Source organism: Alnus glutinosa, chromosome 10 (genome assembly GCF_958979055.1).
Source record: "Alnus glutinosa chromosome 10, dhAlnGlut1.1, whole genome shotgun sequence".
NCBI lineage: Eukaryota > Viridiplantae > Streptophyta > Magnoliopsida > Fagales > Betulaceae > Alnus > Alnus glutinosa.
This window is the reverse complement of record NC_084895.1, coordinates 20,446,864-20,459,563: the sequence shown is the minus strand read 5'-3', so window position 1 is coordinate 20,459,563 and position 12,700 is coordinate 20,446,864. Positions and strand designations below refer to the sequence as shown.

General features: G+C 30.7%; 1 protein-coding gene across 1 annotated transcript; it reads left to right on the top strand.

Annotated features, from left to right (window-relative positions):
• Window positions 1-4,946: 4,946 nt before the first annotated feature.
• On the top strand, window positions 4,947-8,991 carry LOC133878848 (UPF0481 protein At3g47200-like). The gene is made up of 4 exons (XM_062317397.1): window positions 4,947-5,136; window positions 5,698-6,082; window positions 7,013-7,542; window positions 8,275-8,991. Exons 2-4 carry the CDS (start codon window positions 5,724-5,726, stop codon window positions 8,817-8,819), a joined length of 1,434 nt encoding a protein of 477 aa, XP_062173381.1. The 5' UTR covers window positions 4,947-5,136; window positions 5,698-5,723; the 3' UTR covers window positions 8,820-8,991.
• Window positions 8,992-12,700: the final 3,709 nt, after the last annotated feature.

The following is a 12,700-nucleotide window of genomic DNA, read 5'->3' as shown; positions in this document are numbered from 1 at the left end:
GTCTCTTTACTCCAAACTATATTCATGACTTGTCTAAACTACTTTCATTTAAAGCATGCCATCTGCCAGCGTTGTATTACATTCAATTCACCAACGTTGTACGTATTACATTCAATTCACCACCTGTTTCCTCATTCAATCACTTTAAATGAAGGGTGGCCCCATTTATTTAGACCAGTCATGAATATAGTGGGGTGGGGTGTTTGAGTTCATTGAAGTGAAAGGATCGATCGGAGGAAAGTGAAGAGGGTGATGAGGAATCTAATGGTGGCGATGAGGGCTTGTGGTCTCTAAGTGAAGAACGGGTGGTGGGTGAGGGCAGTGCGTCTGAGATAGTGTGCTTTTCTTGCGCTTATTCTTCTTCTGGTTTTTGTTATTTTCTTACATATTGAGTGTGATTTTCTCCTTCTATATGTGTTTGTCCATTTCTTGGTCTAAGTTTAGATGCATAGTTTAGAGTATTTGGAAAGAGAAGTGACGGCGGAGCGCTTGGCAGTTTTCGTTTTTAACTCAACGTCTGAACGGAGGAGCTTGGCCACCCAGAAACGTGTGGGTCCCACCCTTTAAATAATTAAATAATAGTTATTTATATTAAATAATAGTTTTTAATAGTTTTTATAATAAATAAATATTATTTCAATCATAATTAATATTAATTTCTATAATACCAATCATTATATACAACTTTTCGTACAATCTAATCATTTTCTACCATTAAAAAATATTTTTTTCAATTTCAAAAATTCAACACCGGAACACAATTTCAAAAAATATTTAAATTCTCTTTGCCTCAAAATTCGTAAAAAGAATAAAAATTCAATTCTAATTTTAAAAATTCAACACCCAAACACACCATTAACTTTTTGTATGGAAAAGTTAAAAAGTTTTGTTTATTGAATTTTTTTTATTTGAATAGTAATAAAAAAATAATTAATGTTATATAAAAAGTAAAATAAAGGTTAGAATTTTTTGAAGTTATTATTGTTATTATTATTTTTAAAGAAAATAAAAAAAGAAAAAAGAAAAAAAAGAAAAGAAAAATGAAGTTGTTTATCAAACGGTGCCGTCATGATTGATGCTCAACAACCAATTAAGAGACGGTGAGACTTAAAACATCATTCCAACAAGGTTAAGATATAATTATGGCCATCTTCACCGTTAACAAAAGAGAAATGATCCCTACACTCATTTCTCACAATAACCCCACAACAAGCTGACGTGGCTGGTAATATTTTATTATTTTTTTACAAAAAAAAATAAAAAAAAAATAAAAAATAATAATAAAATATTACCAGCCACGTTAGTTTGTTGTGGAGATGTTGTAAGAAATGAGTGTATGAATCATTTCTCTTAACAAAATGGAGAAGTTTTAAACATATGATGTAGATATGTATTGTCCGATCGAGACAAAATACTCCAATAGACTCCAAAAAAATATTAATGAGTGTATTATTAATTGTTTTTGTGTCCACTTCGATCAATATAAAACCAATGAGTATATTGCCACTCTAAATGGTTTTTAAGGTTACATTGTACTTTTATTTATTTAATTTTTTATAATACAAAATTCCATATTTATAGAATAGTGAATAAATACAAATATATATATGCTAATCAAATTAATTTCTATGAGGATTTAATTGCGTTGGACACTTAAATAGAGAATATTTATTTATCATATATTACAACATCTCCAATCAAACTTAATTTGAAAAATCTGAAAGCTTTAGCTTGAAAACTGAAATAACACAAATTATTATTTTTTTTTTTTGGCGGCAGCGGAAGAAATTGGCCAGAAATGGTGGCGAAGGAAGGGAGAACAATGGTGAAGACCGACAATGTACCCATATTGCTTTTCAAAAGCAAGATGACTGTGTTGTCTACATATTGCCTCCAAATTGACTTCATCATCCAATCAATATATGGTATGAACTTTTATGTGAATGTTAGAGCTAGAGAAAAGGGAATAATTATAATTAGTTGATGTTTTAATTTAAGCAATAAGAACAAACCTTGAAATCTCGTCTAACATTTAGGGTATTGGACGATTATCTCATTATTTACTAATTTCCTCTCCCTCTCCTCAATCTTTCCGGTTGTCCTTCGTCATTCAATCATTTGTTTGTTTTTCGGAAAATATTTTTCGACGTTTGACTGGTACGAAAAATGAGCGACAGCAGAAAACAACTAAAAATTCCTGAAAACTTTTGACAGAGGTTTGGCAAACTATGACAGTGGTTTGGTGGAGGTCTAACGGGTTTCGATAGTGGTCTGACAAACTTCGATGATTGTCTAGCAGCTTCCGGTAAACTTCGATGAAAAATGGTTTAATTATTGTTATATATAAAAGAGAAACTATTTTACAAAAATTAAAGAAGATTTTTTTGTCAACCGAAAATATTTTTTATTTGACCATAATTTTCGGACGTACCAATTACTTAAAAAATAAGAAAAAACATTTTAAAAAAAAATATTTGAGTCTCTCTAATCCAAACTATATTCATGACTTGTTTAAACTACTTTCATTCAAATCCAAGAGTCATATGTCAACGTTGTATTACATAATTACATTCAACGCACCAAAGTTGTACCTATTACATTCAATGGACCACGTGTTTCCTCATTCAATCACTTTAAATGAAGGGTGGCTCCATTTATTTTTCTGCAATCAAACAATAACGGGTTGGTAAATAATTTTTAGGAATGTGTTTTTTTTTTTAATAGTAATAAAATGTTATTAATGTAATTTAAAATAGAAAGAAATTTGTAATTTTTTGTATGAAAAAGTTAAAAGGTTTTGTTTATTGGTTTTTTTTATTATTATTTGAATAGTAATACAAAATAATTAATGTGATATAAAAAGTAAAATAAAGGTTAAAATTTTTTGAAGCTGTTTTTTTTTTTTTTAAAACAAAAAAAAAAAAAAGAAGTAAAAAAAAGAAAAGGAAAATGAATTTATTTATCAAACGGTGCCGTACCTTGCCACTTGACAGTTGCCGTCATGATTGATGCTCAACAACCAAGAGAGGGCGAGACTTACACGTTGATGGTTATAAACAGAGCCACGTCATTTATGCTTTAATTAAGGTTGGTCATGGGCAGGTGAAATATATATTTGATTTAGCTTCAAACATTACCCAAAAAAAAAATGTTTTGGGGCTAAATGTTCATATAAAATGCAATCCCTTGAGCCGGATGTTGCAGAGATGTTTGCAGCACACTGGGTGCAGTGGTGTTTTACAAAGAAGCTAGCTTCTGAGATGTGATTATGGAAGGGGATGTGCTGAGGCTTGTCAAAGAAATAAATTATGCTTTCTCTTATCTTTTTCGACTCGGGCATTTTGTAGAATTAAGAGGGAGTTTGACTTTTTTCAGTCTATCATTTTTGTTCATGCGTCCAAGGATCTCAATTCAATTGCACACACCCTTACGAAGTATGCTTCTCGTCTTTGTCTAGATCGTGTGTGGCTGTAAGAGATTCCTGGTTCTATTCATGATATTGTACTTAGGGAACAAGTTATCCCTAAATCCTAATTCTTGAAACACTATTTTGATTTTATGAAGAATGATTCGATTTGTTCAAAAAAAAAAAAAAATTTACCCCAAAAAAAAAAAAATTAAAGTTCATTTAATTTATACCAAAAAACCCCACCCTACTAGGAGAGAGGTTGGAGCTTCCTCCACTATCTCGGCACTAGCCGCCAAGCACACACCTCTGCTTGGCCCATCTCCGTCCAAAGGGCAACGGACATTAACCTTTGAATAATTAATCATTTACAACTCTCACACAACTCCACACAACTTTAGACACATTGGGTGAGACTCATATGTGGAACTCAATGTATGGGTCCTACTCAATGTGTATGGGTTATGTGGGAGGAGTTGTAAGGGGAATCATTCCCCTCTACCTTTTGGACTGGCTAACTTTTTTTTTTTTTTCAATTTGTTTTCATATTTGAATTTTTAAAATTGAGGGTGTGTTCAATTTTAAAAAGAAAAAGAAAAAAAGAAAAAAAAAAAAAAAAAAAAAAAAAAAAAAAGATAACTCAAAATATTTTGATAATTTATAAGATCGAGTTGCAAGTGATTGAATTTTATTTCGTAGAAGTGTGGAAGATTAAGGTTATAGTTCAGGGGATAAAATATATTTTACATTTAAAAAAAAAAAAAGTACAAAATATAAAAGAGAGAGAGAGAGAGAGAGAGAGAGAGAGAGAGAAGGTAGACTATCTAATTAGGTGTAAGTTCTCTTTCTTTTTTGAGTGATTATATTTGTTACTTCTCATGTAATCATGAATTATCTTAAAGAATTTTGTGGCGAATTAAACAGGCGCTGAAAGATAAGCGTAAGAGACAAAAATATCCAATTCGGATTAAAACATCCATAAAAGTTGAAGGAATTTGGCGTATGTAAAACAGAGAAATTTGACTTTCGTGCTTAGTGTGGTGATTATCTTGTTAATTTTTCCGCAATTGTTAAATTCTGCAGCAATCTTTTACACAAAAGGCAAAAACGTCTGCTTCTCATGTCAATTTATCAGAAACAGTGTTCAACAGAAATTCAAAGTATTTGGTCATGTATTAAACTAAAAGTTCGTCTTATTTTCACGGTACTATTGTCCAATTTATCGGAAAAAGTGTTCAAAAGTGACGGTGGTTGAGTGCATTCAAGAAAATCTTTAAACATATATTGGAGTGAGAGATCAACTCTCGATACAAAAATTAACCTTATCAATATATTAGTCATTTTGGGTCTAACTTATGATAACGCCTTTAATTTTTACCCTACCATTGATCTCCTCCCCTTCCTCGTTTTGCTAAAAAAACAAAAAATCATTCCTTTTGAAGGGATATTCAAGGGGGGTGGCCTTCTTTACTTTTGGAAAAGCATGATGTTACATTGATGTTCTTTAATTTTTTTTTATAATATAGCGGGAGAGAGAGACAGAGACAGAGACCTTACCAGCTCAATAAATGAGTGAGGGAGGTGGACAGCAGATATTATTATCAGTGATAAAAAGAGTGAAAGACAGCAGAAGAGTGTGGGATTTAAAAGGAGGAGCAGCTCTGGTACTGTTCTCAAGCACTAAACAGTCAAGCTAGAACTTTCTTCATACAGGCCAGGAGCATTTGCAGGTTCTTTATTCTCTCATTTCATATCTTCTCTCCTCAATCCTACACATATTTTGAAATCATATACTCGGATTGCTATATAAACTGAGTATATATAATCTTCTATTTATTTGCTAGCTAGCTAGCTAGTTGTTGGAAATCTTGTGTTATGGTAGTGGGTTTATACCCAAATAAAGGTGAACAAGATTACCTTTAATAAGCACTAGAAGACTAATTACATAATTTCTATGTTCACTTTTTTTTTTTTTTTTAATAATAATAGATTACACAGGTATGTTACTATCAGAGCAACAGCAGTGAGCTCTCCACAAAGAGATTTATGGAGAATTGTGCATCCTATTGAAATTGCTTTGTGCATGAAAAAAGAAAAGAAAAAGAAAAGAAAAGAAAAGAAAAGATTTTGATTCTATTCTGTTTTAGAATATATATTTAGAAAATATTTTTTATATTAGGGTTTATTGTCTTCTTTATTTAATTTAATTTTATTTGTAAATCACTCATACTTTGTTTATATATTTCAGTATACAAGATGAAGCACTTAACGTTTTATCATTTTTCTCTCAGCTTGACTCTTTTGACGGAGAAAGAAGATGCCCGGCCAAGCTGCAATTCATGTTCCGGAAAAGAGTCTTAAATGCAAAGAATTGGTGATTGACATCCCAGATAATCTTGAGCCGGCCGAGTGGCCGAAGGAGTGCTGCATCTACAGGGTTCCAAGGAAACTTCGCAAGGTAAACAAAGAAGCCTATACTCCTAAGTTAATCTCAATAGGCCCCTTTCATCACCGGAGGCAAGAATACCGGGACATGGAAGAGCAGAAAGTGAAATATTTGAGTGACTTCTGTAGAAAGAATGAGAAGAGCCAGGAGGATCTGGCAAGCATCTTTAAAGAAAAAGAAGTAGAAATCCGCCGTTGCTATGCGGAGACCTCAAAACTCAACAGAATAGAGTTTCTAAAAATGATGGGAAAAGTACACATAACCCCCTCAAACTACCACTCAATTGTCAATGTACCCCCTAAACTACCAATTGTGTCAATCTTCCCCCTTAAACTACCAGAAAATGTCAATGCCCCCCCTAAGACCAACAAAAAGACAAAAATGACCCTAATTTTTTTTGAATAAGACAAAAATGTCCTCATAAATTAAAAAAAAATTAAAACTAAAACTAAAAAACTTAAAAAAAAATTAAATTAAATTAAATAAAAAACGAAAAAAAAAAATATTTTAAAAAAAGAACAAATTTTTTAATTTTTTTTTTTAAAAAAAGTAAACAAAAAATAACTGATTTTTTTTTTTAAAAAAAAAAAACAAATGAAAAAAAGAAAAAAGAAAAACCAGTTTTTATTAAATTAAAAAACGAAAAATAACAAATTTTTTTAAACAAAAAATAACTGAAATTTATTTATTTAAAAAAAAATAAAACAAATGAAAAAACAAAAACCAGTTTTTATTAAATTAAAAAACGAAAAAGAACAAATTTTTTTTAAAAGAAAAAAAAAACGAAAAAACAAAAAATAACTGAAATTTATTTATTTATTTAAAAATAAAAAAAAATGAAAAAAAAAACCAGTTTTTATTTAATTAAAAAAACGAAAAAGAACAATTTTTTTTAAAAAAAAAAAGAAAAAAAACTGAAAATTATTATTTAAAAAAAATAATAAAAAACAGTTTAATTTTTAATTTTTTTGTTGGAATAATTTTTTGTTATTTTATATATTTTTTAATAATTTTTTTTTTAGTTTTTATTTTATTTTAATAATTTTATGAAGGGCATTTTTGTCATTAGGGGGACATTGACATTTTCTGGTAGTTTAAGGGGGGAGATTGACACAATTGGTAGTTTGGGGGGTACATTGACAATGATGTGGTAGTTTGAGGGGGTTATGTGTACTTTTCCCAAAAATGATTATATTGGATGGCATCTTTATAATTGAGCTCTTCAGGAGGAATTCTAAAGAGGAAGAACGTAAAAAGGATTATATATTAAGCAAACCGTGGCTGAGGGATGGTATACAGCATGACTTGCTTCTACTCGAGAATCAGCTTCCCTATTTTGTTCTTGAGGATTTATATAATTTCGCCTACCCTGGCTCTTCCAGTTGCAACAACAATCACAAAGAAATCGAGCAAACGAAGAATCCCAAAGAAGTGCCCAAGCAGGATACTCCCTTTCTTAAGCTTTGCCGCAAGTACTTTTCTAAATATGATCAGCAGCCAGATTCCAGCATCGCTGCGGAAGTAAAACATTTCACAGATTTGCTGAGATATTTTTTCTATCCGTCAGACCTGAAGAATAAAACAAATAAGGCGATTGATCACCTGTATAGTGCCACAAAGCTTGACGAGGCCGGAGTGAAATTCAAAAAAGTTGAAAAAAGACACCTACTTGACATCAGATTCGAAAAGGGTACTGTTAATTCCATCCCCACTTATTTGACAGGTTTAAATTAATAGAAAATAGTTAATTTAATTTTTAGTTATATATTTTAATACTCTCTTGGTTTGTAGGTTCAAAATTCCTCCTTAATTAGTAAGAGGTGGAATATTGGATAATTTTCATTTACTTTTTCTATCTTTCATCACTTTTGCAATCATATTCATAAACTTTAAGAAATGTCAATGTAATGTATCAATCTTTCAATTCTTTTCTATTTCACCTCACTATTAGAATTTTTTATTAAATCCTAATAGAGATGCGTAAAAATTCATAAAATACCCCTCATTTTTTTTTTAAAGAAAAAGAAGAAAAAAATTTACAAGGATTTAGTTGTTAGTCAAGATTTAATGGAATTTACAAAAATATCTATTCTTGAATTTTTAAACATATATATATATATATATATATATATATATATATATATATATATAAAAAACTGGTATTTTGAGTATTTTGACTGAATTTAACAAAAAATCCTAATGGAGACCAAAGTAACATTAATACAATAAAGTGATAATTTTTAGAGTTTAAGAGTATAATTGCAAAATGGATGAAAGAGCGGAGATAGTAAGTGAAGTTTCTCTAAAATATTAATAGAAACAATATTTGAATTCAGTCTATGATATCATGTTAAATTATCACTTACTTTAAAAAATAATAATAATAATAAATTTTAATTATTTAATTTATATCTAACGACAGGTCCGTTCTTGGAGTATTGTCCTTACCTGAATTGTTCATGGCTCTTGAATTGCCTACCATGCTTTATTTGCTTGGAGCGCATGCAAGTTTTCTTGAAACTCCCTGCCTTTGAAGTAGGGCATGAAACCGACTGTGTTTTCCGAAACGTCATGGCCTTGGAGCAGTGTCATTATCCAACGGAGGCTTACATTTGCAATTACATTCTGCTGTTGGATTCTCTTATCAACACTGAAAAAGACGTGGATCTGTTGGTTGAGAAAAAGGTTATTGTTAACCAACTTGGAAGCCATGAAGCAGTAGCGAGACTGGTTAACAAGCTTGGCCACCAAATTGTTGCAGAAGATTCCTGCTATTATGAACTCAGCCAAGATCTTAATAAGCACTATGAAAGCTTCTGGAATCGAAATATGGCAACCTTGACAACAACATATTTCCGCGACATTTGGAGAGGCACTGCAACGGTTGTTGGGATTATCTTCCTGCTTTTAACTTTCTGGAATATCTTCCTCAGGCATTTCGTGAAAATGCCTCGCTCATGGTCCTAATTGAAGCTTTTTGCTTTTGCTTTGAGTTGTGTTCCTCAGGTATCTATGGAGAGTCTGTATTTGCAGCTAGCTAGTAAAGTAGTTTGTATCACTGTTAACAATAAGAAGGGTTTATTGTCTGTAATTTGACATCATGCATATATGGTTCTAATAGTGTGTTTAGAAATTAATAATAGCGTAAGATTTTCATCTTTCAATTCATAAGCCAAAACAACCTTAACTTTGTCGTTGCGCATGCATATATATCTTACTTAATCCAAAAAGTGATAACAACTAATTATTGGAGAACTTTGTCATATGGGTCGACTTGAATAAAGTGCCTTTAGAGTAGGGGAATGATATTTATACATACACTCATATTTTGTGTGAAAATTATGTGTAAGAGTGTATAGTATGCATACAAATAACATATCTCTTAAAAATAATCTCTTTTCTCTTTTTAAAGAAAAAACGACATTATCAGAGCTTAATAAAAGAGAGGCTTAAATGGGTGCCTTCCATTATTGAGGAACACGTACAATTGGTGCCTTCTATTCAACCTAAAATACAGGCCGCAACTTTAGTTGGAGCAATTAGGATCACACACCTGTATCTGAATTATTGAAGGCCTGTCTCGCTGGAGGGTGGCCAATGAGGAATGGTATTATGGTGGGGCATTTACTAGCATCCTTCTTCCATCCTTTTGAGACGAGGTTCCGTTTTTTTATTTTTTAAAAACAGAAAAAAAAAAAAAAAAAAAAAAAAAAAAAAAAAAACTACAGTTTCCGTTTGAGTTGCAGCAGGTTCTTTCAGATAAAAATAAATAAATTTATTAAATGCATTTCCCTTTTTTTACCTGCTGCGTGCTACCGTGAATTTTTTTTTTTTTTTTTTTTTAAAAAAAAAACGCTTCTCTTTCTCCCCTAGTTCGTTCCTCTTTTCTCTCTCTGATGTTTCCTCCATGGCACGGCACAGCTCTCTCTCTGGCAGGACTAATCTATTCAGGGCCAACATTTTCACCCATATATCTGAAACTAATTGTGCTACCTCTAGAATGCTGAAATGATTATATAAAGGACAAAGCCAAATTTATAAGGGATATTGGAGAGTTATTTGTTTAAGGTATATTGGCACGTGTCCTTATGCCCAATTAAAAATTAAAAAACATAAAATATTTAAAATATTTCAAAAAAATAAAAATATTAAATATATAGAGGTAACTCGAGCTACTCCTTTGAACAAAATGGAGGTGGTCGGACACCTCCCGTTGAGCTGAGCCACCTCCATTTGGCCTAGGTGTAGGTTTGGCCACCCCAATGGCCATGGGAGTAATTCGGCTATCCCAAGTCGGCCGCGGGTGACTGAGCTACTCCAAGGCTTTGAAACTACCCCCATTTTGCTCTTTTTGAGTGGCTAAACCACATTCAAGGGCCATGGAAGTAGTTCGTTCACTCCTAGACCGGCCACCACCTTCTTTTTTCTTTTTTTTTTCTTTTTTTTTAATATTTTAATATTTTTAATGTGTTTAATATTTTTAGTTTTTAAATTGTGTTAACATTAAATTTTATTTTTAATGGGACATAGTACATGTGTCAATTTTTTAAGAGTGCTGACCTTGACTTTTGTTAATTTTTGGACGAAATCGGGATAAATGTATCATCTTCGCCTTTAATCATAAACAAAGTACCATATGTGATACGAAATGAAGCATAAAAGTCAAAAAATGATGCTTAGCGGTGGTAATGCCGGTATTTTTGTAGTAGTAATTGTTTGTTTTAGAGAAATTTGTATTCCTCTTCGTAAGAGAATAGTTATTGAATGAATGTTCCTATAAAAGGAAATGCTAGACATTCCAACACTTTTTTTCTAAAATTTGATTTCAACATGATGTGTCACAATCTCATGAAATTGTGGCACATTTTTCAAAATGATAGATCTCAAGAGATTGTAACACATCATGTTAGAACCAAATTTCATGGGATTGTAATACATCATGTTGGAACCAAATTTTGAAAAAAAGTGTTAAAATGTCTGGCATCCCTCTCCTATGAAATAGAAACAAACATTGTTGGCAATTAATTACATTAAAGAAATCATTGTTCAATTAAATTATGGATAAAAATTTCTTCAAAACTAGATTGAAAGAATTTTCTTAAACCCAATCGTTAAAAGTATCATGTATCCCTTAAGTAAATGAGATACACATTTTGGGCATTTCAAAATAGGAATTTACACGTCAGTCATGTGTAGCACTGTTTTAATCATACGCTAGCGGCTGGTGCCAATTACAAGAAAATGGTAATCGGTAGGATCAAGTATTATAAATGGAAGTTTGGAGGTAATTAAGTGCTAATTAATGAAGTCTCAGTTCGAAGTGTACGTGTAAATGTATTTTCCGCATAACACTATTGGATTTGCAAAAGGTTAAATAATTTTCATTAACCACCATTTTGTCAAATATGTGATAGATTTAAAATCTTCCTACGCTTCATTTGCATGAAAAATTTGTGGTTAATTAATTAGATATTATAAATTTCTTACAAACTAATTTGTAAGAAATTTCATACAACCCACATATAAGATTGACATATGTCCATTAAACATGTGAGAAGCACATGTTTATTTTATTAATGCTATTAAAAAAGCATGTACTTCTCACATGTATTAAAACAATATGTGTTTCTCACATGTCAAGAAACACATGTAAATCTTATATGTGGGTTATATGAAATTTCCTACAAAGCGATTTGCAGAAAATTTCTGTCATAATCGAATAAGGAACAATTCTATAAAATTTAGAAAAAAATTATAAAAAAGATCATAGAAAACCAGCTGAGAGTGCTCTTAGCATGGCTAAACACTTTGAACTCATGTGTGATCCTACTACTAATTTAATTAATTCACATTTTTTTTTGTACTTTTTTTTTTATAGAATTATATGGCAAGATATTAGATTGATGCATTCATTTTGAATGAACCGCTTAAATCTTTAGAAAAGGGGATGCTGGAATTTCAAGAAATACAATGTGTGTTTGGTAAAAGAGTTTTGTTGTGAGTTTTTTATTTGAATAAAAATAAGAAATGATTGATATGATATAGATATGAAATGAGATTTGATTTTTTTTATTTTTAAAGGAAAGTGAAAAAAAAAATATTCGATAATAATTTTTAAAAGAAATTGACTTTTTTTTTTTTTTTTTAAGAGGTGAAAATATGGAGCGACGGTACCATAAATCTTACAAAAAATAAAAGTAAATTTATTATGACATTTACTAACTAGCCCTTTGAGATGACAGAGTGGTCTAGAGATGTTGCCAGTTGGCTAGCAATTTATGAAGTAGCCATTAATGATTGAGATATGATCTTTTGTCATTTCAAAACACAATTATTAACCACATTGTCAATTTCCTAACTAAATTTTTTTTTTTTTTTTTTAAATAAAAATAAAAATTACAATGTGACAAATAAAAATTATTATAAATTATATTTTAAAGTGACAACGTATCATACCTGTCAATAATTTAGACGGACATTCAAATCTCCAAACAAATCTTATCCATTTCTTTAATCAAGGTCTTTCATTCAAAAGAACACATTTAATTAACATTTAAAAAATTTGCCAGCTAGCAATTTTCATCACGAAATTCAATCATCCAGCTAGGAATTTCCATCAAGCCTGTAGTACCAGGTTTAATTATTAGTTAGTTATCATTGATGACGTCATCACAAACTAATTTTTACTTTTCTTTTTTTTTTAAAAAAAAAAAAAAATCGTAATGCAGAACTGGACAATGAAAATTGTGTAGATCATAAATCTACATAACTAAGTGGACCTCCAAGTAGTTGGGAAACAGCACATTCGAATTACGACTTAGAGCTTATATAAACACCAAACCAACAGA